Genomic DNA, 23,178 nt, shown 5'->3' with positions numbered 1-23,178 from the left:
TTCTTCTAGGAGTTTTAGCTTACAGTCTTAATTTCAAGTCTTTAGTCCATTTTGAGTTGATTTTTGTTTATGGTGTAAGGATAGAAGTCCTGTTTTATGCTTTTGCACATAGCTGTTCGATTTTCACAACGCCACTTACTGAAGAGACTGTCCTTTCCTTGTGTGTATATTTTTGGCTCATTTGTCATAAATTAATTGATTGTGCATGTGTGAATTTATGTCTGGAGTCTAGGGTTTTCTATATATCTTATTAGGTAATCTGCAAATAGTAACAGTTTTACTTCTTTTCTAATTTGGATGCCCTTTCCTTTTAATTGCTCTGGCTAGAACTTGTGATACTCTTAAATAAAAGTAGCAACACTAGACATCCTTGCCTTATTGCTGATCTTGAGGAAAATCTTTGAGCTTTTTGCCATTCAGTATGATGTAGCTATGGGCTTGTCATATATGGTCTTTTTCTGTTGAGACACATGCCCTCTATACTTGTTTTGTTAAGACTTTATCATAAGTGGATGTTAAATTTTGTCAGATATGGTCTCTGCATCTACTGAGGTGATCATCTGATGTTAATCCTTTATTTTGCTGAAGTGGTATATCACATTGTTTTTGCAGATGTTGAGCCATCCTTGCATCCCTGGAATAAATTTCAGTTGATTATGATGTATGAACTTTTTAATGTATTGTTGAATTCACTTTGCCTATATTTTGGTGAGATTTTTACATTTATGTTCATCAAGATTATTGACCTGTGGTTTTCTTCTCTTGTGGCATCCTTGTGTGGTTTTGATATCAGAGTAATGCTGGCCTTATAAAATGAGTTCGGAAGAGTTTCTCCTCTCTTAGTTTCCATTTCATTTATTTCAGCCCTAGTCTGTATTTCCTTCCTTCTGCTAATGTTCACTTCATTTGTATGTTAAAATTGAAGTGTGTACCTCAGGCCACAGCTATTAAGATAAACAAATAGTTGACATACATTATTATATTACTGAATTGAAAAATAAAAATTGATTTTAAAAAATAAGCAAATAGTTCTCGGGGAAAACCAGCCTGTCAGGTACAAGTCATAAAAATTGGGGCAAGGATATGGCACCCAAGCTCTCCGTGCCTCTGGAGAGTCTGGGGTGTGAGTGTCTCCCAGCGTGTACGCGGCAGCAAGCCTGGGCTCCCTGGCAGGTTTCGCCTCCACCCTTTCTGAATTTGCCCAATATATAGAATGTATAGTAGGAACTCAGTTTCTGTAATCCTTTCAGAGGGAACTGTGCCCTATGTAGCTGTAGGTTCCATGTGAGTCACCACCTTGAACCAGAACCATATGATCTTTTCTTTCTCTTACAGTTTAAGAAACTTATCATTTCTATACTGTTAAGACTGTTCAAGAGCATTGAAAAAGGTGGAAACAGTCACAATTCATTCAATAACCTGATACCAAAACCTGACAAGGATAGCATAAAAAGACTATAAACATGTCTCGATTATGAATAAAACTATAAAAATCTTAAAGTATTAGTAGATCAAATCCATCAGGGGATTAAACTAATAATATATCAAGGTAAAATGAGTATGTAAGGAAGATTAATATTGAGAAATATATTCATGTAATTTATTGCATTAATGTAGAGTAAAAACAAAAACATGATGACCTCATAATACTATATTTCCCCATGTATAAGATGCACCCTTTTGCGAAAAATTTGGGGTCTAAAAACTGGGTGCATCTTATACAGTGGTTATAGAGTTCTTTACTTGCATTTCCCGCTCTTTGGCGCTTGTTTTTGAGCTCTTTGTTGTAGATTTTTTTTTTACTTGCATTTCCTGCTTTTTCGTGCTTGTTGTCTTTGCACTCATTGTTTCTCACTTGTTACCGGTATATTATGGTAGGTTACATTTTGCCATGTTCTGCCCAGAAATAGCTCAGAAAAGATTTTCGTACAGTGCTGAATTCAAGTTAAAAGTGATTCAGTTTGCAAAAGTGAATGGAAATTGTGCTGCTGAACGTAAGTTTGTTCCACCTCCAACTGAGAAATTAATCCGAGACTGGCTACAGAAAGAAGAAACCCTACTGAAAACGCCACAGCAGAAGAAGGCCATGAGAGGCAAGTCAGCAAAATGGCCTGGTGTAGAGAGGGAATTGAAGATACAGATTGAAGAGCAAAGGGCAATTGGAATTCCTGTGTCCACAAAGATGGTTCAGCATGAGGCAAGAGGAGTTGCTGATGAAAAAGAAGTTACTGTTTTCAAAGGAGGACACAATTGGTGCTTCAGGTTCATAAAACAGAATGGACTAAGCATGCGTACACACACTAGACCTGCCCAAAAGATGCCTGAAAGCTAGAGCAGAAAGTCCTTGAATTTCATCGTTTTGTCATTCAATGTCGGAAGACACACCAGTTTGAGTTGGGACAGATTGCAAATATGGATGAAGTCCCCCTTCAATCTGATGTCCCAAATAACAGAACTGTTGATAAGAAGGGGGTAAAAACTGTAACTGTGAAGATAAGTGGACATTATACAGTTGTTCTAGCTTGTGTTAAGAGAACCAAGCTGCCTCCTATGCTGATTTCCAAATGCAAAACAATGCCAAAAGAAGACATTCTTCGAGGAGTGATTGTCCATGTTCCTGACAAGGGTTGGATGGGTCAGGATGGGGTGAAGATCTGGTTTGAGAAAGTTTGGAGAAGGAGACCAGGTGCACTCTTACACAAACCTGCCCTATTGGTGCTTGATCAGTTCAGGGCACACATAACAAAAATACAAAAAAGATTCCTGCAGAGCAAAAAAATAAAACTTGTCCTCATACCTGGAGGCTTGACATTTCAGCTCTAACCACTTGATGTCAACATTAACAAACCCTTCAAAGCTGCCATGAGAGACAAATGGAACCAATGGATGAAGTCTTCTAGGGACAATTTGACACCAGCAGGAAGAGTGAAGAAACCAACTATAGGAAAAGTTTGTACCTAGGTGAAAAGATCCTGGGATATCAAGATTGAAATCATTGTCAAGTCATTTAAAGAAGTGTGGCATTTTGCCTGACTAGATGGTGGCACAGTGGATAGAGTGTTGGGCTGGGATGCAGAGGACCCAGGTTCAAAACCCAGAGGTCGCTGGCTTGAGCACAGGCTCACCAACTTGAGCGCCGGGTCAGTGGCTTGAGTGTGGGATCATAGACATGACCCCATGGTCACCGGCTTGAGCCCAAAGATCACTGGTTTGAGCCCAAGGTCGCTGGCTTGAGCAAGGTGTCAGTTGCTCTGCTGAACCCCCTCCCCCCCATCAAGGCACATATGAGAAATCAATCAATGAACAACTAAGATGCCACAATGAAGACTTAATTGCTTCTCATCCCTCTCCTTTCTGTCTGTTTCTATCTGTCTCTGTCTGTCTGTCTGTCTCTCTCTCTTGCAAACAAACAAAAAAAGAAGTGTGGCATTTCAAATGCCACAGGTGGAACTGAGGACGAGGCAATGTATGAAGACAGTGACTCATCATCAGACACAGATGAGGACAAGCTAATGAACGGGAGTTTTGACAGTGATGAGTTGTATGAATTTTATGATGAATAAACCTTGAATTCAATAACTTTATGTAGTACTTTTTTTTTCAAATTTCAGACCCCAAAATTAAGGTGCATCTTATACATGGGAACGTCTTATACATGGGGAAATATGGTAGTACAGCATTGGAAAATTATCATTCCTGATTTTTAAAAAATTGCAGCAAGTTAGGAATAAATAGAAGGAAATGTTCCTATGTTGATCAAGGGCATCCATCAAAAATCAACATCAAACATTATTTAATGGTGAAACACTAGGCGCATCTTTCCTAAGTTCAAGAACAAGAGAAAGGTACCTGCTATCACAACTGCTATTCAGCATTGTCCTGGATTCATAGCTTGATGACATAAGGAAAAATGCATAAATATTAGAAAGGAGACAAAATTACAATTAGTAAATGACATAATGATTTATTTGGAGAATCAAATCCAGGAGAATCAACCGACTAACTTTTAGAAGCAATAAGAATTTATTAAACTTTATTAAAGTAACTTCAGTGCAAGATAAAGATACCCAAATCAGTAGCTTTTTGTATGTAAGCAATAACCAATTTGAAATTTTAATTGAAAACATTTCATTTATGATAACAATAAAAAGTTTAAAAACTGAGACTATATCTACTAAGAAGCCTATATGTAGATCTTTTTTTTTTTTTTTGTATTTTTCTGAAGCTGGAAACGGGGAGAGACAGTCAGACAGACTCCTGCATGCACCCGACCGGATCCTCCAGGGTGTCGCTCTGCCGTGACCAGAGCCACTCTAGCGCCTGAGGCAGAGGCCAAGGAGCCATCCCCAGTGCCTGGGCCATATTTGCTCCAGTGGAGCCTTGGCTGCGGGAGGGGAAAAGAGAGACAGAGAGGAAGGGGGGGGGTGGAGAAGCAAATGGGCGCTTCTCCTGTGTGCCCTGGCCGGGAATCGAACCCGGGTCCCCCGTACGCCAGGCCGACGCTCTACCGCTGAGCCAACTGGCCAGGATGTAGATCATTTTAAATGAAGGACATAAGACTACACAAACAGGAAAGCATGCTATCTTCCTGGTTGGATAGAGTCTGTACCATGACGGTTATCTTGAAATTTATCTTGCTACAATGTTATTTCGTAGTCACTTTTCCTTTACTTTGAATTGTAATTTTTCCTCAGTTTACCAAAGGAAATAGTGAACCACTAAGTCCAGAATTCTTTCACAGTCTTATTAGCATGAAGCTAAGTGGAGAACTAGTACATATGTTTGCCTGTGGAATAGCAGTCCAAAATTTCACCTGTGGAAAAGCTGGGCTTTTGGTGATCACCATGCTCTAAAGCAGGGGTCTCAAACTCGCGGCCCGCCGAACAATTTTGTGCGGCCCGCAGACTAATCCACGAAGTTCAAAATATTTTGGATAAAATTAAGTAAGCCTAGGGACCTACTTGTATCTTTCATTTCTCTAGCATCCTAGCTAGATATTAGCTTAGTTAACAGCAGTTGTGATGCGAACTACAGTTTCTGGTCGTTTTGTGACACTGAGTAAACTGCATGTACGATTGTGCTTGTACTGATTTTTTTTTTGTTTTCAACTGCAGTGAGAAAAGTGTTGCGTAACAGTTGCCTTTTGTAGACCTAGTGCGGCCCGCCGAACGGCTGTGATCTTGCTCTGCGGCCCACATGCTGAGTTGAGTTTGAGACCCCTGCTCTAAAGGGTTTAGTTTGGGGGTCCTTTAATCAAAAACTAACTCATGGTTTTTATTAAAAATTCAAGCAAAGCCTGACCAGGCAGTGGCGCAGTGGATAGAGCATTGGACTGCAACCTGGAGGACTCAGGTTTGAAACCCCGAGGTTTCCAGCTTAATCATAGGCTCATCCTGCTTGAGCACGGCTCACCGGTTTGAGTGCGGGGTCGCTGGCTTGAGCATGGGATCATAGACATGACCCTATGGTCACTGGCTTGAGTCCAAAGGTCACTGGCTTGAAGTCCAGTCGCTGGCTTGAGTAACGGGTCACTCGCTCTGCTGTAGCCCCCCAGTCAAGGCCCATATGAGAAAGTAATCAATGAACAACTAAAGAGACTAAGGAGCCACAACTAAAAATTGATGCTTTTCATCTCTCTCCCTTCCTGTATGTCTGTTCCTATCTGTCCCTCTCTCTGTCTCTCTCTCTGTTGCTGTCACACACACAAAAAATTCAAGCAGAGAATTTAGGATTTATTTACAAAATTTAAATGAGGCTCCTCATTTTTAATAGATTAAGAGGAATGGTGGTTTTTGGCAGGGAGAGAAATGGACTGGGAGTGGGAAGATCTGGATTCTAGAGCCAGTTTTGTTACTAACCAGCTGGGTGTCCTATTAATGAAAGTAATAACTAAAATATTCCAGGCTTTCACTGCACTTGAGGCACAAAAATGCTTTGAGGCCGGCACTATTAACTCTCATATAATAAATGAGGCAACTGAGGCTTAGAGAGGTTAAGTCTCTCAGCTGTTAGGAGCTGGGATTCGAACTAGTGCAGCACCTTGGCCTTGGCGTAGTTGAACTAACAGTGCACCTCCTTTTGTCAAGTAAAAATTCTATGATTGTATGCTTTTTCTTGTAAAATTTTATTTAACCATTTAAAAATAATTTATGTAACTATAAAATGTTTTGTGAATGTGTTTGTGTGAAAATATATAAGGAAGTAATAGGAATTTGAGTTAAATTGATTATATTTTTACTATATGTATATGTATAAAATCACACAGCTTTTAAGTTGCATAGGAACCTTTGGAACCAGTTACAGTCTTAGACCAACCCTTTTGTTTTACAAATGAGAAAACTTAGACCCAAAAAGAGATTAAGTTGGTATTCTTATTTCTCTGGTCTCTGCTGCTAACTCCTATGTGACTTCAGGCAAATCCTTAAATGATCTTAGTATCAGTTTCCTTGTGTGTCAAATTAGAGGTTTGGTGAACCCCAAATTCTTTCCACCCTAAAAAATCTTTATTTTTGTCATTCTTTCACTTTTCAAATATTCTTTGGGTAAAACCATCTTATAAAGCTTTATAAGGTGTAAATGAGTAGATTCAGAAATAAAAGCAGGGCCCAGAGACCCTGATAATAAGACTTGGGAGTGAAAATCTGCTAGCTTTTCAGCTTTTTAGATTTTCCTAACAGTTGACTTTTCATTTGGCTTCCTCAGGACATATCACTTCTTGGTTCCCATAATCTATACTTCTTCCTTTCTTTCCCTCATAGTTTTTGTGATTTTTGTTTTAAGCAGTATACTTATTTTAACCACAGCAGTAATTAATGTTTATTGATTTTTAAAAATCAGAAAGTACTCATTAGTACGGGGTAGAAAATAAGTCATTTTTAATCCTACCACCTGTAATAATTTGGTACATATTCTTAAAAAGAAAAAGTACAGATGTGACATCATATAGTACCTATTTTGTATAACCTTCTCCTCTTCCCCTGCCCCAAAGAGTGTATTGTGGACACACGCACTGTCTGGCCTACAATCCTAGTTCCACTTTTAAGAAATCAAGTTCTGTGTTTATAACACAATAATAGTATTATTAAAATGGTTTTCTTTTTGCCCTGGCCAGATGGCTTCGTTGGTTAGGGCATCATCATCCCAAAGCGCTAAGGTTGCTGGTTCAATCCACAGTTAGGGCACATACAGGAACAGATCAATGTTCCTCTCTCTCTCTCTCTCTCTCTCTCTCTCTCTTTCATCTTCCTCTCTCTCAAATCAATAAACAACACACAACAAGTGCTGGTGAGGATGTGTAGAAAAGGGAACCAAACCTCCTGCACTGCTGGTGGGAATGCAGACTGGTGCAGCCACTGTGGGAAACAGTGGAAAAGCGCATAGAGGGAAAGGGGATGAGAGGATGGGATCAGAGAAGGGAAAGAGATTGGTGAAGTTATACACACATAACACAGCATTATAGAGAGCAGAAAAGCAAACCCTGGAGGAAAAGCGGGTAGAGGGAAAGGGGATGAGAGGATGGGATCAGAGAAGGGAAAGAGATTGGTGAAGTTATATACACATAGCACAGCATTAATAGAGAGCAGAAAAGCAAATCCTGGAGGGAAGAGGGGGTTGAGGGAACACAGGGGTGGGGGGATGTATTCAATGGGACACTTGAATCTATGTAAACACAAATTTAAATCAATAAAAAAGAAAAAGAATTTTTTTCCTGTGATGATTTCTGCAAAGAGATTTTTAAAGGTTAGAGCTATAAATTCTAAGACACTAATTAAATCCAACGTTTGACTATTCTATCATTTACTCAGAATGACAGCTTTTCTTTTGTCATCAGCTCAGCGGGACAGGACTGTTACCTAGCATCCCAATTATCAATGTCTTGTTCATATAAACCAGTGGTCATCAACCTGGTCCCTACCGCCCACTAGTGGGTGTTCCAGCTTTCATGGTGGGTGGTAGCGGTGCAACCAAAGTATAAATAAAAAGATAGATTTAACTATAGGCAGTTGTTTTATAACGATTTATTCTGCCAAACTTAGCGAAAATCCGACATAAAGTACTTGGTAAGTAATTATTATTATATGCTTTAACTTGCTGTAACTCTGCTTTATAAATTTTATAAAGTAAAGTTACTTCTCTACTTTATAAATCACCATTACTGTGGAACCGGTGGGCGGTTAGAAAATTTTACTACTAACAGAAATACAAAAGTGGGCGGAAGGTATAAAAAGGTTGACTACCCTTGATATAAACCAAACGAAAACGCCACACCAGACACATGATTGGGTGACTCCCCTAACTTTTCCGCCTGCCAGAGGAGCTCTTAAAATTGTGATCAGAAAAGGTCTGCTTAATGCAAATCCCATGCCTATAGGAGAGTGTTTCATTGGAAGGGTTGACCTGATTTATAAAAGGAACAGAAAGTGCAGTTGGCATTGGGGTGTATATTACTTGTGTGAAGTCTTCCTAAAAGAAATACCAAGTGGCCCTGGCCGGTGGGCTAAGTGGTAGAGCGTCGGCCTGGCGTGCAGAAGTCCCGGGTTCAATTCCCGGCCAGGGCACACAGGAGAAGCGCCCATCTGCTTCTCCACCCCTCCTCCTCTCCTTCCTCTCTGTCTCTCTCTTCCCCTCCTGCAGCCAAGGCTCCATTGGAGCAAAGTTTCCCCGGGCGCTGAGGTTGGCTCTGTGGCCTCTGCCTCAGGCACTAGAATGGCTCTGATTGCAGCAGAGCAAGGCCCCAGATGGGCAGATCATCACCCCCTGGTGGGCATGCCGGGTGGATCCTGGTCGGGTGCATGTGGGAGTCTGTCTGACTGCATCCCCGTTTCCAGCTTCAATAAAAATGAAAATAAATAAATAAATAAATAAATACCAAGTGACTAATTTCTAAGTGTCTGAAAGCCTCGGTTTTCCATCTGTAGATCGAGAATTACAGTAGTATATTCTTCCCAGGTTTACTTGAGGTTACATGAAGTAACACCATGCCTGGCATCAGAGCATTCAGTACTGTTTTTAAATTTTCTAGATCTCATGTTGATTTTAGGTGAACTTTAAATTATTTTCTTCTTATGCAGAAGACTTAACCAATGGTTCATATGATGATGTCCTGAATGCTGAACAACTTCAGAAACTCCTTTATCTGCTGAAGTCAACTGAGGATCCTGTCATTATTGAAAAAGCTTTGGTCACTCTGGGTAACAATGCAGCCTTTTCAGTTAACCAAGTAAGTACCCCAGCCTTGGCAAACAGGCTTCCCTCATTCTACACACCAGCAGTAATTGTGACCCGAGGAGTTAACCTCCCAGAGTCTCAATTTCCTATCTATACACTGTGACTACTGTCTACTTCTGAAAAGCACAGCCTAATAGTGATGTGATTATTCATAGGTTTCTAAATCCTTGTGAAACTGGTTGCAGGTATCACATTTGTAATAAGTGTACCTAATTAACACTCAGCATTCCATGGCCTTTTAATTATTTAAAACTCAGGAGTAAAACAATGAAAGCATCTAACATTTAAAACATGCATTACCCTGTAATAACTCTCAGGAAGATAGTTCTAGTGCAGGTAGTCCCTGGATCACTGATAACCACTACCTGCTATAAACAGCTTCTACAAGTAGAGACTTGACACCAAGACTCAAGAGCTGAATTCAGATGTGTTTGTCTCTTCCCCGCCACCCCCCAGAGAGAAGAGCAGGAAACTTTTTGTTATTATCTTCAGCTAATTCCCTTTGTTAACATTGTCACGAATGCAAAATTAATTTGAATTTATACTTTATTTCTACTCAGTTTTCTCCAGTATGGCAAGGTTTACTGTAAAGGTCTAGAGATTTATAATGGAAATAAAGAATATTTGTGTATAGCCCTGGCCGTTTGGCTCAGTGGCAAACATCAGCCTGGCATGTAGATACTCCAGGTTTGATTCCCAGTTAGGGCACACAGGAAAAGCAACCATCTGTTTCTCCACCCCTCCCTTCCCCCTTCTCTGTCTCTCTCACTCCCTCAGCCATAGCTTGATTGGTTTGAGCAAGTTGGCCCCAGGTGCTGAGGATGACTCTGTGGTCTCTGCCTCAGGTATAAAAATGGCTCAGTTGCTGAGCAATGGAGCAACAGCCCCAGATGGACAGAGCATTGCCCTGTAAGGGGCTTGCCAAGTAGATCCCGGTTGGAGCGCATGTGGGAGTCTGTCTCTCTGTCTCCCCTCCTCTCACTAAATTAAAAAAAAAGAAGTAGCCCTGGCCGGTTGGCTCAGCGGTAGAGCGTCGGCCTAGCGTGCGGAGGACCCGGGTTCGATTCCCGGCCAGGGCACATAGGAGAAGCGCCCATTTGCTTCTCCACCCCTCCGCCGCGCTTTCCTCTCTGCCTCTCTCTTCCCCTCCCGCAGCCAAGGCTCCATTGGAGCAAAGATGGCCCGGGCGCTGGGCATGGCTCTGTGGCCTCTGCCTCAGGCGCTAGAGTGGCTCTGGTCGCAATATGGCGACGCCCAGGATGGGCAGAGCATCGCCCCCTGGGGGGCAGAGCACCGCCCCTGGTGGGCGTGCCGGGTGGATCCCGGTCGGGCGCATGCGGGAGTCTGTCTGACTGTCTATCCCCGTTTCCAGCTTCAGAAAAATGAAAAAAAAAAAAAAAAAAAAAAAAAAAAAAGAAGTAATATTTGTATATTGCTCACAGCCTTTCAGTTGCAAGTGACAGAACCCAGCTTAAGTAATTTTAAACCAGAAAGGGAAAATAATGAGCTCAGTTAACATGGACATCCAAGAATAGCACTGGTTTCAGGCACAAGAGAGTACAGTTCAAGGCCACGGAAAGTGTTATCAGAGCTCTCTATCTCTGTCTCTGTCTTGGCTTACCCCTAGTTTGGCTTGTTGTTGTTGTTGTTGTTGGTGGTGGTGGTGGTGGTGGTGGTGGTGGTGTGTGTGTGTGTGTGTGTACACTGCTCGTTGTTTCTCTGGTCACAGGTTTTCTTCACAGGGATGGAAACAAAGCCGCTGGCCTCTGAAGCCTTCATCCCTCTACCTCGTAATCCTGAAAATGGAGTTGCAGTGCTGGGATTACGTGCCAGCCCTTTGGCTCAATCATTGGTTCAAGGCACATGGACCATGACCACCAAGGCCTGGCCTGCATGAGCATCCTACCAGGGACTCGATGGCATAGAGGAGGTGCCATGTCAGCCCCAGTGGAAAGGCAATGCAGGCAAACAAAAACAAGAGAATAACTAATTTATTAGCATGTCTATATTGGGGTATTTCTGATACCATAGTTTTATGCCCCTCTGAAACAGACTGTACTCACAGTGGGTCTGTAGTCACTGGTGAATAAGTACTTTCTGAGGTAATGGGAGTTAGTGCCCCTCATCATTAATTATAGTGCCTTGATCTGCTTTAGCACTCAAGTAGGAAAAAACAAATTCTTCCCTAGTAACCACAAATCCTTGGGAAGACTTTAAACCTGGAGTTGCAGAGGGAAAATTTTTTCTCCTTCAATGCTATGCCCATCCTTAACAGTAGAGTAAGGGTATTGGATTGGCAAAAATGACAGTCATTTTCAGCCTATTTTTCTTGTAACAATTGAAGCAATTGTGTCTTTCAGCATCAGAGCTGAAGGCACATGGTATCATAGTGTTGCAATCAATTGTGAGAAATTCCCAAGTTATATTTCCTTTGAAAATTTGGAAATGGTTTTGAAATTGTGGAACTCTTAATTCTGCAAGATGTTAATAGATGTTCCTCCCATTCCTTCCCCACTGAAAAATTACCCTCTTTTTCTGTACAGATCATAGAAATGCAGTTGACACAATTGACTTGAATACTGTGGAGATTAGGAGCACCAAGCTCCAAGCAGTCAAATCTAAGAATAACTTGACTCCCCCAAAACTTAACTACTAATAGCCTGCTGCTGGCCAGAAGCCATAGCAACAACGTAGTCAAGTAACACATACAGTATTTTGTGTTATATTTGTATTGTATACTGTGATCTTAGAATATGGTGAGCTAGAGAATAAGAAAACAGTAAGGAAGAGAAACTACATTTACAGTATTTATTGAAAGCTGTGTATAAGTGGACCTGTGCATTACAAACCCATGTTCAGGGTTCAGTTGTGCTCTGTCTGGTGCCCCTCTTGAAGCACCCCAGTGCACGTGAGCAGTAATGACCACAAGGCAGCGTCTCTACTCTTGTTACACCCAAAGTGCCTCGCACTTACTTAACCCTAAAACTTCCCTTTTAAAATGGAACATCCATTAACATCTTGAGGGATTAGTATTCTAAAGAATACATTTTAGCAGAACAGCGCTTTAGTATTCTAAGTCTTAATACTTTTATAAATTTGCCTAGAAGTCACATAACTTATTTCAAAGTAAAATAATTTTGTTTGTAAATTGCTTTGAGATCATTACAGTAGCTATGTAGATCTTTGTATAGTGCCATGCTATAGTTTAAATAATTACATATATTTTATTTTCAGTTGATTTTCTTTACCTATAATATTATGGTAAGTTTTTTTTTAAAATAAGAATTATAGACTGTGTCTGGAAAAGATATTTTCATAGAATCATTAAATCTTTTGTTTGTGTTTGCAGATGCAAAGATGTCAATGTTGGGGCTGCATATTGAATTTATGGTCCTGGTTTTTTCTCTCTTAGGTCATTATTTGTGAATTGGGTGGTATTCCAATTGTTGGAAACAAAATCAACGATCCCAACTACAGTATTAAAGAGAAAGCTTTAAATGCTCTGAGTAACCTGAGTGTGAATGTTGAAAACCAAATCAAGATAAAGGTAAGCTATCTGAAATCACAGATGTCTAAGGTTATCTATAAATGAAAGAGAATGCAACCAAAGGGTCAGTAATGAAACTTTAGTAGACTCTCCTTTATAACTTTATGGCTAAGAATTACCATTTTTCCCCAGCTTTATTAAGATGTAATTGACATAGAAAATTCTGTGAGTTTAAGGTATACAGAGTGATGATTGGATACACATATATATTGCAAAATAATTACCACCATAGTGTTAGCTAACACATCCCTAATTTTGCATAATAACCTTTTTTTCTCTGTAGTGAGAACGTGTAAAATCTCTTTTAGCTGCTTTCAAGTATATCATACAGTATATTAACCCCTGCCGTACATTAGATCCCCAGAATTGATTCATCTTATAACGAGAAGTTTGTACCCTTTAACTAACATCTCCCCAATTCCCTCACCCATGACATCCCTCACCCTCTGGCACCCACCACTGTACTTAGTGTCTATGTGTTAGGCTTGTTTAGATTTTGTATGTGAGATCATTCGGTATTTGTCTTTCTCTGTTTGACTTATTTCACTTAGTATAATGTCCCCAGGGTCCATTCAAGTTGTCACAATGGCAAGATTTCCTTCTCTTTAATGGCTGAATAATATTCCGTTGCGTATATCACATCTTCTTTATCCCTTTGTCGACAGACACTAAAGTTGTTTCTGTGCCTTGGCTGTTGTGAATAATGCCCATGAACAGGGGGTACACCTATCTCTTCAAGATAATATTTTGTTCCAATAAATATCCAGAAGTGGAATTGCTACATCATATGGTAGTTCTATTTTTAATTTTTTGAGGAATCACCATACTGTTTTCTATAGTGTCTGCACCAGTTTACATTCCCACCAACAGTTCACAGGGTTCTTGTTTCCCCACATCCTCACCAGCACTTGTTAACTCTTGCTGTATCATAACAGCCATTCTAACAGATGTGAGGTGATATTTCAATGGACTTTTATTTGGATTTCCCTGATGATTAGTGATACTGAGCAGCTCTTCATGAACCTGTTGACCTGTATGTCTTTGGAAGAGTGTCTATTCAGGTACTCGGTCCTTTTTTTAATGGAGAGAATAAGGCAGAGGAGGGAGGGATCCGAACGAGCCAATATGAGGTACAGTTTTTTTGTTTGTTTGTTTGTTTTTGTACTTTTCTGAAGCTGGAAACAGGGAGGCAGTCAGACAGACTCCCGCATGCGCCCGACCCGGATCCACCCGGCACGCCCACCAGGGGGCGATGTTCTGCCCATCTGGGGCGTCGCTCTGTTGCGACCAGAGCCACTCTAGCGCCTGGGGCAGAGGCCAAGGAGCCATCCCCAGCGCCCGGGCCATCTTTGCTCCAGTGGAACCTCGGCTGTGGGAGGGGAAGAGAGAGACAGAGAGGAAGGAGAGGGGGAGGGGTGGAGAAGCAGATGGGTGCCTCTCCTGTGTGCCCTGGCCGGGAATCGAACCCGGGACTTCTGCACGCCAGGCTGACGTTCTACCACTGAGCCAACTGGCCAGGGCCTGAGGTGCAGTTTAATCCAAGTTTGGTAAAGGACCCTGGCCAGAGTCAGGTGACAGCAGAAAGATACAGCAAATTAGGAAATTATGTTAATTCAACATTTATTGAGTTACTGATCCGTGGTACAGTTTAGAAATGAATATGATTAACATGGTTTTATTTTTTTTAAGAAAGCTAAAAGGAGGAATAGGCAAGTTCATAAATGGTTGCACAGAGCAGAACATGACAAAATACTTTAAGGAAAAATGTAAGGAAAAACATCATTGAGTACATAGAAAGGGGAGATCTCATCAAAACGTTTTTGTAAAAGGTGGAGTACGACCTGGCTCTTAAGGTCTAAGTTTTCTCCAGGTGGAACTGGGGAGGAGGGAATTCCAAGACAAAGGAACAGATAAGGTAGGCACAGCTCCAGGAATAACTGAGCTGGCCTGTTTGATCATCTTGTTGCTATAACTGAAATGGCACAAGGATTCAGAGATAATAGGGATGTAAATGTTCAGTGCATTTTAGGAAATACTTTGAAAGACATCAACATCTTACAAAAATATGATTAATAAAGCACTGAGGTAGCCCTGGCCGGTTGGCTTGGTGGACAGAGCATCTCACAGTATGTGGATATCCTGGGTTTGATTCCCAGTCAAGGAACACAAAAAAAGCCATCACCTGCTTCTCTCCCCCTCCCTCTTCCCCTCTCTCTCCCCCTTATCCTCCCACAGCCAGTGGCTCGAATTGTTCAAGCATCAGCCCCGGGAGCTGAGGATAGCTCAGTTGATTTGGGCATCGGGCCCAGATGAGGGCTGCTGGGTGGATTCTGCTAGCGGTGCATGTGGAACTCGGCCTCTCTGTCTTCCCTCCTCCAAACAAACAAAACCAAAACAGCAAAGGAAATGCTGGGTTTATTTAAAGAATGGATATGTAATGAAATTGTGACTCAACAGAACCAATTGACTGTAAACATCATTTAGATCTTGAAACCACATTAGAAATTGAACCTCTTCACTTTACTACCATTGCTTTAGTTTCTCTGGTAACCTGGATGCTTTTTAAAAGTTAATACTGGCTCAGGGACAGTTTGTAATTTCTTAGCTTTTTTTTTTTTTTTTTTTTTCTACAGAGAGAGGGATAGACAGGGACGGACAGACAGGAACAGAGAGAGATGAGAAGCATCAATCATCAGTTTTTTGTTGCGCATTGCGTCATCTTAGTTGTTCATTGATTGCTTTCTCATATGTGCCTTGACCGCGGGCCTTCAGCAGACCAAGTAACCCCTTGCTCGAGCCAGCAACCTTGGGTCCAAGCTAGTGAGCTTTTGCTCAAACCAAATGAGGCTGAGCTCAAGCTGGTGACCTCGGGTCTCAAACCTGGGTCCTTCCGCATCCCAGTCCGACACTCTATTCACTGTGCCACTGCCTGGTCAGGCTCTTAGCATTTTATAATGGGAATTTTCTTACCAGTTAGAACTTTTGGTGAAGTTTGGGTTTAGTTGGGTGAATACCAGCTGGCTGTGAGATATAATTTTTCCAAAGTGGAAACAGAAAACTTGCTGTCACGCTGGGTTCAGTTCTGTCCTGTGTGAAATAGGGGTACTGTGGCATCGCATTACTTTTTGCCAGTGGTGGTCCACGGTGTTATGAAGGAGTAGTTCCTACATGTACCCCTAGGTATAGATGAACCTTGGGCCAGATACAGTTTTGCTTCTGCTTATTTATTTATTTTAAGATTTTAATAAATTTTTATTTTATTTATTCATTTTTAAAGAGGAGAGAGAGAGAGGAGAGAGAGACAGAGAGAGAGAGAAGGGGGAGGAGCCGGAAGCATCAACTCACATATGTGCCTTGACCAGGCAAGCCCAGGGTTTCGAACCGGCAACCTCAGCATTTTCAGGTCGACACTTTATCCACTGCGCCACCACAGGTCAGGCCTATTTTAAGATTTTATTTATTGATTTTTAGAGACAAGAGATAGAGACAGAAATGGGGCACGGAAGGAGACAGAAGCATCAACTCATAGTAGTAGTTGCTTGCATGTGCCTTGACTGGGTAAGCCCAGGGATTTGAACTAGCGATCTCAGCATTCCTGGTCAATGTTTTAATCACTGCACCCCTACAGGTCAGGCTGCTTCTGCTTCTTTTTTCTTGTATTTTTCCGAAGTGAGAAGTGGAGTAGGGCGGAGGCAGACAGACAGACTCCCGCATGTGCGCAACCGGAATCCACCCGGCATGCCCACCAGGGGGTGATGCTCCACTGCAATCAGAGCCATTCTAGCTCCTGAGGCAGAGGCCATGGAGCCGTCCTCAGTGCCGGGGCCAACTCGCTGCAGGAGGGAAAGAGAGAGATAGAGAGGAAGGAGAGGGGGAGGGGTGGAGTAGCAGATGGGCGCTTCTTCTGTGTGCTCTGGCTGGGAATCAAACCCAGGACTTCCACACACCAGGCTGGCGCTCTACCGCTGAGCCAACCAGCAGGGCTCTGCTTATTTTTGATAGGACTAACTCTAAAGCAAAATTCTATTTTAAAGCCGTACCCCACCCACCTTCTTACTTCTAACTTGATGTACCTCCGACCCTACTGTTAAGGTTCTTACCATAGTAGAAATTGGCTTCACACAGTTGCCTTCCTAATTCTGGTGTGCTCAGACCAGTTGACACAGAAATGTAGATTGAGATGGGAGGCCCCCGACAAGGGAGAGGTCATTGGTGCCGAGAACGTGGCCTCTGGAATTGGACCTCACTCCCACACCAGCTGGAGCACACTGGGCAAGGGATGCCAATTCCCTGAAGACTTCAAAGTCCTTTTCTGTAAAATATTCGTAATGAAACCGCCTCATTAGAGTTCTACAAATTAAGTAAGGTATATTTGTAAAATGCTCAGCACAGTGCCTAGTGTTAAGAAAGGCAGCCTTTGGCCCTGGCCGCTTGACTCAGTGGTAGAGCGTCGGCCCAACATGTGGATGTCCCAGTCAGGACATCCTGGTCAGAGCACACACTCCTCCTCATCCTCCTCTTCCTCCTCTCTCTCTCTTTCTCCTCCCACCCCCTTCTCCCACTCCCTCTCCCCAACTCCCTCTTCCTCTCTTGCTTCCAAGGCTCCATTGGAGTGAGTTGACCTCCAGCGCTGAGGATGGCTCCATGGCCTCAGCCTCAGGTGCTAGTTGCTAAGCAACAGAGCAACACACACACACACACACACACACACACACACCCCAGATGGGCAGAGCATCACCCCATAGTGGGCTTGCTGGGTAGATCATGGTAGGGGCACATGATAGAGTCTGTCTCTGCCTCCTTTCTCTCACTGAATAAAAGAAATAAAGAAAAGAAAGAAAGGCAGCCTTTTTAAAAAGTCACCAAACTCTGAAAGCTGGAAAGAATTGTCTGCTGAGGAGCCAGTCTCATCCTGGACAGTCACCCTCTTCCGCTGTGCAGAAGAGTTACTGTCAATAAAAAAAAATGTTAGAGATGCTAAAATGCTCACTTTTTCCCCCACCTCCAGGTATACGTCAGTCAAGTCTGTGAGGATGTCCTCTCTGGTCCCCTGAACTCCCCAGTGCAGCTGGCGGGACTGAGGTTGTTAACAAACATGACAGTTACCAATGACCACCAGCACCTGCTCACCAATTACATTCCAGACCTGTTTCAGGTGTTGCTTATGGGAAATGGAGGCACCAAGGTACGAAGAAAGCGGTTGTTGAAGTACGAAGGGCTGTTGCATCAAGCTTGTAAGATTGGAATTGAATTCACATGTCCCTCTAAAAAGAAAAATTTAAGTTTATTAAAAACCCTTACATGGGTCCAAAAAAATAAATTATTTTTACCCCCTAATATTGAATTTCAAAATCAGCTTCTGAAAATGGTGTATTTTGCTTATCAATAGATTGGTATTTATTTGGTTTTCTGCATATTAGTTTACCTTTTACTGAAAGTAGCTAGTCGTGCCCCCCCACCCCCCACCCCCATTAGATATAGGAATATTGTGATTAAAAGGAGTCATTGAGTGATAGTGCTGGTTAACTAACTTTTTGGTTACCTTAAGTTAACAAAACCTGATTCAGCCATTATTGACTGGAAATACTCTTCTAAAGCTACTTGAAGATTTGGTAATGGATGTCTTGGAGTTTCACATTGACCTGTTGTGTAAGACACAGGAGGCTGTAGATTGAGCTGAAGTAGGAGGATCTCAGGAGACACCCTAGGAAAGTTACTTGAGTACCCCTCATATTAGTGTGTATTCTTATCAAGTGCCATTTTCTCAGGAAATAGCATAAGAACTGAAGGTAGATTCATCAGTTTCTGATTGGTTGGGTGGATCCATCAGTGTTTTACTGTGCAGCTCTCTGTTTGCTGGCACAGTTGGCAGGAAAAGGCACAAGCATTTTAGAAGGACCGAATATGAAGCCAGACTCCAGATACTACTCAACCACACTGATGTTAATTCTGAGGTTATCAGATTGTGATTATAGTAGAGTCTCACTATAGTCCTTTTAAAATTTGTTCTGAGATGTTTTCATACGGACTTTTCGTGTTTCCACAAGACAAACTTATTTTGATGTACCCAAAGGCGTTCAAAATTAAATGTACTTATCATATTAGTAATATTTTAACAGTATCGCTCCATCCATAGGCAGTTTCTAAAATGCATGCACCCATCACTGTCTCTCCAGGGGAATGAGGTAACTTCCAGCACCTGTGCCCCATGGAAACTCCCTTCCCTCTCTACCAGGCCCTGCAGCTACAGGGCAAAGTCTGCTCTGCCTCTCTCTGCAGCTGCCTAGCCTGGACCACAGGGGAATGTGATCCAAGCCAGGCAAGTCTGGCCTTGGGCTGTGGAGTTCTGTCTCACACTTGGTCTATGTTTTAATATTTTTTTAATGACTTAAAAGGTGACTCACATCATAATAGTATGTTCTATTTCTGTTTTGCTTTTATATTACATTGCCTAATACAGTATTTCTGGGATAGAAAATTTGCTTTTTTAGTCTGGGAATATAATCATCAAATACAACATTGTCGATTAAAATGAATTTTTAAGTTCCATCTCACAAATGAACTTTTAGATAGTAATCTATTTGTAAGTGGGAGAATGTATTCATTTTAGATATTTTCTTAGTACATAACCACCAAAATGACTTTTTTTTATCTTGATAAGTGATCTCGCTGTACTCTGAAAAGCCTTTGGGTACAACACTGATTCATAAATAAGTACAAATAGTGGAAGATTAATGTAAATAAACCCTGTTTGCTACATCTACAGTGAGAGCCAAGAAAACTGCCTTAAAAGAAATTTCAGAGTCACCACAAGATGGCACATGTGATAAAAGAAAGAGACTTAATACCATTTCAAACCAAAATATATACAGCTGTTTAATCTATTGTTGTACTTTAGCTTTATATGGTTTTTTATTTATTTATTTTCATGTTTAACTCTTCTACAGAACACAGCAACATGAAGTTTTAGTTCAGGATCCTCAAACTATTGCTGTTATTATTCCTGGGTGTAAACTTGCCCTCATTGACCACTAGGGGTCCTTTCAGATAATCTGTGACTCACCCGGTCTTGCTTGATGGGTTTGGGACCATCCTGTTTTTGAACACTTGTCTCTGTCTTCTTAATCATTGGCCTGACCAGGCAGTGGCTCAGTGGACAGAATGTCAAAGTGCAACACAGAGGGCCCGGGTTCAAAACTTCAAGGTCGCCAGCTTAAGCATGGGCTCATCCTGCTTGAGCGCAGGCTCACCAGTTTGAACGTAGGGTCACTGGCTTGAGCGTGGGATCATAGACATGACCCAAAGGTCGCTGGCTTGAGGCTCAGGGTCACTGGCTTGAGCCCAAGGTCACTGGCTTGAGCAAGGGGTCACTCCCTCTGCTGTAGCCCCCAGTCAAGGCACATATGACAAAGCAGTCAACAACTCATATGCCACAGTGAAGATTTGATGCTCCTCATCTCTTTCCCTTCCTGTCTGTCTGTTCCTATCTGTCCCTCTCTCTCTCTTTGTCAAAAAAAAAAAAAAGAACAAAAAAACACTTCATTGATGCTGGAGACAAGTGTTTATCCCTAACACTCTTGGTGCTGCTGGCAGCCAGGCAGCCAGACCAGATCTGCAGTGACCAGATCTGGAGTGAACTAAAGAAAAGCCAGAAGTTGTCTTTACTCGTTTACTTTCAGAGGCTGTAGTTTTATAAAGGATGTCTGTCTAAACAACATGATCTATGTGTATACAAGAAACACAGGCCCTGGCCGGTTGGCTCAGCAGCGGTAGAGCGTCGGCCTGGCGTGTGGGGGACCCGGGTTCGATTCCCAGCCAGGGCACATAGGAGAAGCGCCCATTTGCTTCTCCACCCCCCCCTCCTTCCTCTCTGTCTCTCTCTTTCCCTCCCGCAGCGAGGCTCCATTGGAGCAAAGATGGCCCGGGCGCTGGGGATGGCTCCTTGGCCTCTGCCCCAGGTGCTAGAGTGGCTCTGGTCGCGGCAGAGCGACGCCCCGGAGGGGCAGAGCATCGCCCCTGGTGGGCGTGCCGGGTGGATCCCAGTCGGGCGCATGCGGGAGTCTGTCTGACTGTCTCTCCCCATTTCCAGCTTCAGAAAAAAAAAAAAAAAAAAACACAAGACACACCAGAAGATGGCGATGGAGTAAGTGGACATTGCAACCCCCACCTCCCATAACCAAACTAGAATACAACTTAATTTAAGAACAGTCATCTTGAAAAACCAACTTTGGACTAAACTAAGAGGACTCTATAACCAAGGATCACGGAAAAAGCTACACTGAGACTGGTAGGAAGGGCGGAGACACGGAAAGGGCTGCCCCGCTCCCAGGAGCAAGCAGCAGCTAGGAGGAACTCTTACAACAGGGTGGGTTGCCCTGAGAGGTGTGGGTCCTCAGCCCCAGGACCAGATCCCCAGCCTAGAGCCCCAGAAACTAGAAGATGCGTATGGACAGTATTTAGCTGAGAAAAGAGCCAGGTTACTGTTTGCAAAAAAGAGACAAAACCCTCAGACCCAGACCACGCAGAAAACCTTGTTCACAGCCACTTACCCGGGACTCCGGTGGCAGGGAGAGCCGAGAGGACTGGAGTTGTGAGAGGAGAGTGTAAACTCGGAGGCCCAGGGAGAGACACTGGGGGGGGAAGGCTACACCAGTGCTGAGTCATTTCCCAACACTAAAGTGGCCATTTTTCCTAGGAAAAGCACCAACAAAGGGAAGCAATTATCAAGCCCACTGGAGGTTCTCCCACTCCAGGCAAAGCAAAGAGTCGCTCAGAAGCAGGGAGCATGTCAGGGACACAGGTTTTGAGTGCAGAGGTCTGGGCTACACCCCCACATACACACTGCTGAGTACTCGCCAGAGGGCAGGCAGGTCTGGCAGCAGCAGCGAATAGCCTACAGACAAACCAAACCTCTGCATCTCAGAGGCCACACCCACTGGACTCCTGTGGCACACCCTTCTGAGGGCTGAAAAAAAATGTCTGGCCTGACCAGGCGGTGGCGCAATGGATAGAGCATCAGACTGGGATGCGGAGGACCCAGGTTCGAGACCCCAAGGTCACCAGCTTGAGCTCAGGCTCATCTGGTTTGAGCAAAGCTCACCAGCTTGGACCCAAGGTCACTGGCTCGAGCAAGGAGTTACTCAGTCTGCTGTAGCCCCACGGTCAAGGCACGTATGAGAAAGCAATTAGTTAACAACTAAGGTGTCACAACGAAAAACTAATGATTGATGCTTCTCATCTCTCTCCGTTCCTGTCTGCCTATCCCTGTCTATCCCTCTCTCTGACTCTCTGTCCCTGTTAAAAAAAAAAAAAAAAAAAAAAGAATTTCAATAAAAAGTCTGGATAGAATGACACCTGAGGCTAAGGGGCAAGCCACACCCACTGCCCTTCCTAATCCCTGAACTACCAACCTGAGCCCAAAAGTAGCCAGCAGTAAGAGGCAGCAGAAAGTAGGACTCAGGGGAACTTAAACTTTTAAACGGACTTTACCCAGTCCAAGAGTAGATAAAAGTTAGCCTAGGAGTGCAGCTAATATTTACAACGGCACCTGGGCCCATCAGAGGCAGCCACAAATTCTGGATAGCTTCTAGCTCCAAGAAGGTTGGTAAGGGCAAGTCATAGGCAGTAACCCTTACTGGTCGGCACCAGGTTCAGGGCTGGCACATCCAGCAGCCAGATGCGGAGAGCATCAGTTCAGGACAGAACAACCCTTGTTAGAATGGTATCTTAAGGAAGGGCTCCTCACACCTGACCCAACTAAGGCACAGAAAACGCCAACACAAATGGCAAAAAGAACAGTAGCAGCAGACACGTAGCCCACAGCAGATTACAAACAACAGCTGATGCCAACCCAGGAAGATCTAGAAACAACACAAATGGAAGCTGGAGGCAGACAACACCAACCCTAGACTCAGCTAGCTACATAAACAACACACCCAAAGGAAGAGTCTATACACAGACAAAATGAGCAGACAGAGAAATGCAATCCAAATGAATCAACAAGTGAAATCCCCAGAAAAAGACATGAATGAGATGGAAGTAACCAAACTACCAGATGCAGAGTTTAAAACAATGCTTTTTAGGATGCTCAAGGATCTTAGAGCAACAATGGATGGACATAATGAGTACCTACATAAAGAGATAGCAAACATCAAAAAGGACATTGAGATCATAAAGAAGAATCAATCAGAAATGACAAATACAATATCAGAAATGAAGATTGCACTAGAAGGAATCAACAGCAGGCTGGATGAAGTGGAGGACCAAATTAGTGATTTAGAGGACCAGATAAATGAAAGCACAGAAGCAGAGCAGCAAAAGGAAAATAGGCTCAAAAAGTCTGAGGAAACTCTTAAGAGAGCTCTGTGACAACATGAAGAAAAACAACATCCGCATCATAGGGG

General features: G+C 42.8%; 1 protein-coding gene across 1 annotated transcript in view; it reads left to right on the top strand.

Annotated features, from left to right (window-relative positions):
* Positions 1-23,178, top strand: part of ARMC10 (armadillo repeat containing 10) — a 36,404-nt gene that overhangs the window by 3,833 nt on the left and 9,393 nt on the right. The window contains exons 2-4 of the mRNA XM_066353921.1: positions 9,072-9,220; positions 12,641-12,775; positions 17,784-17,960. Of these exons, the coding sequence (XP_066210018.1) occupies positions 9,072-9,220; positions 12,641-12,775; positions 17,784-17,960 (461 nt within the window). The remainder of the gene's footprint in view (positions 1-9,071; positions 9,221-12,640; positions 12,776-17,783; positions 17,961-23,178) is intronic.

This window comes from Saccopteryx leptura, chromosome 12 (genome assembly GCF_036850995.1).
Source record: "Saccopteryx leptura isolate mSacLep1 chromosome 12, mSacLep1_pri_phased_curated, whole genome shotgun sequence".
Lineage (NCBI taxonomy): Eukaryota > Metazoa > Chordata > Mammalia > Chiroptera > Emballonuridae > Saccopteryx > Saccopteryx leptura.
The sequence above is the reverse complement of the archived record's forward strand: the minus strand, read 5'-3'. Positions and strand labels throughout refer to the sequence as shown.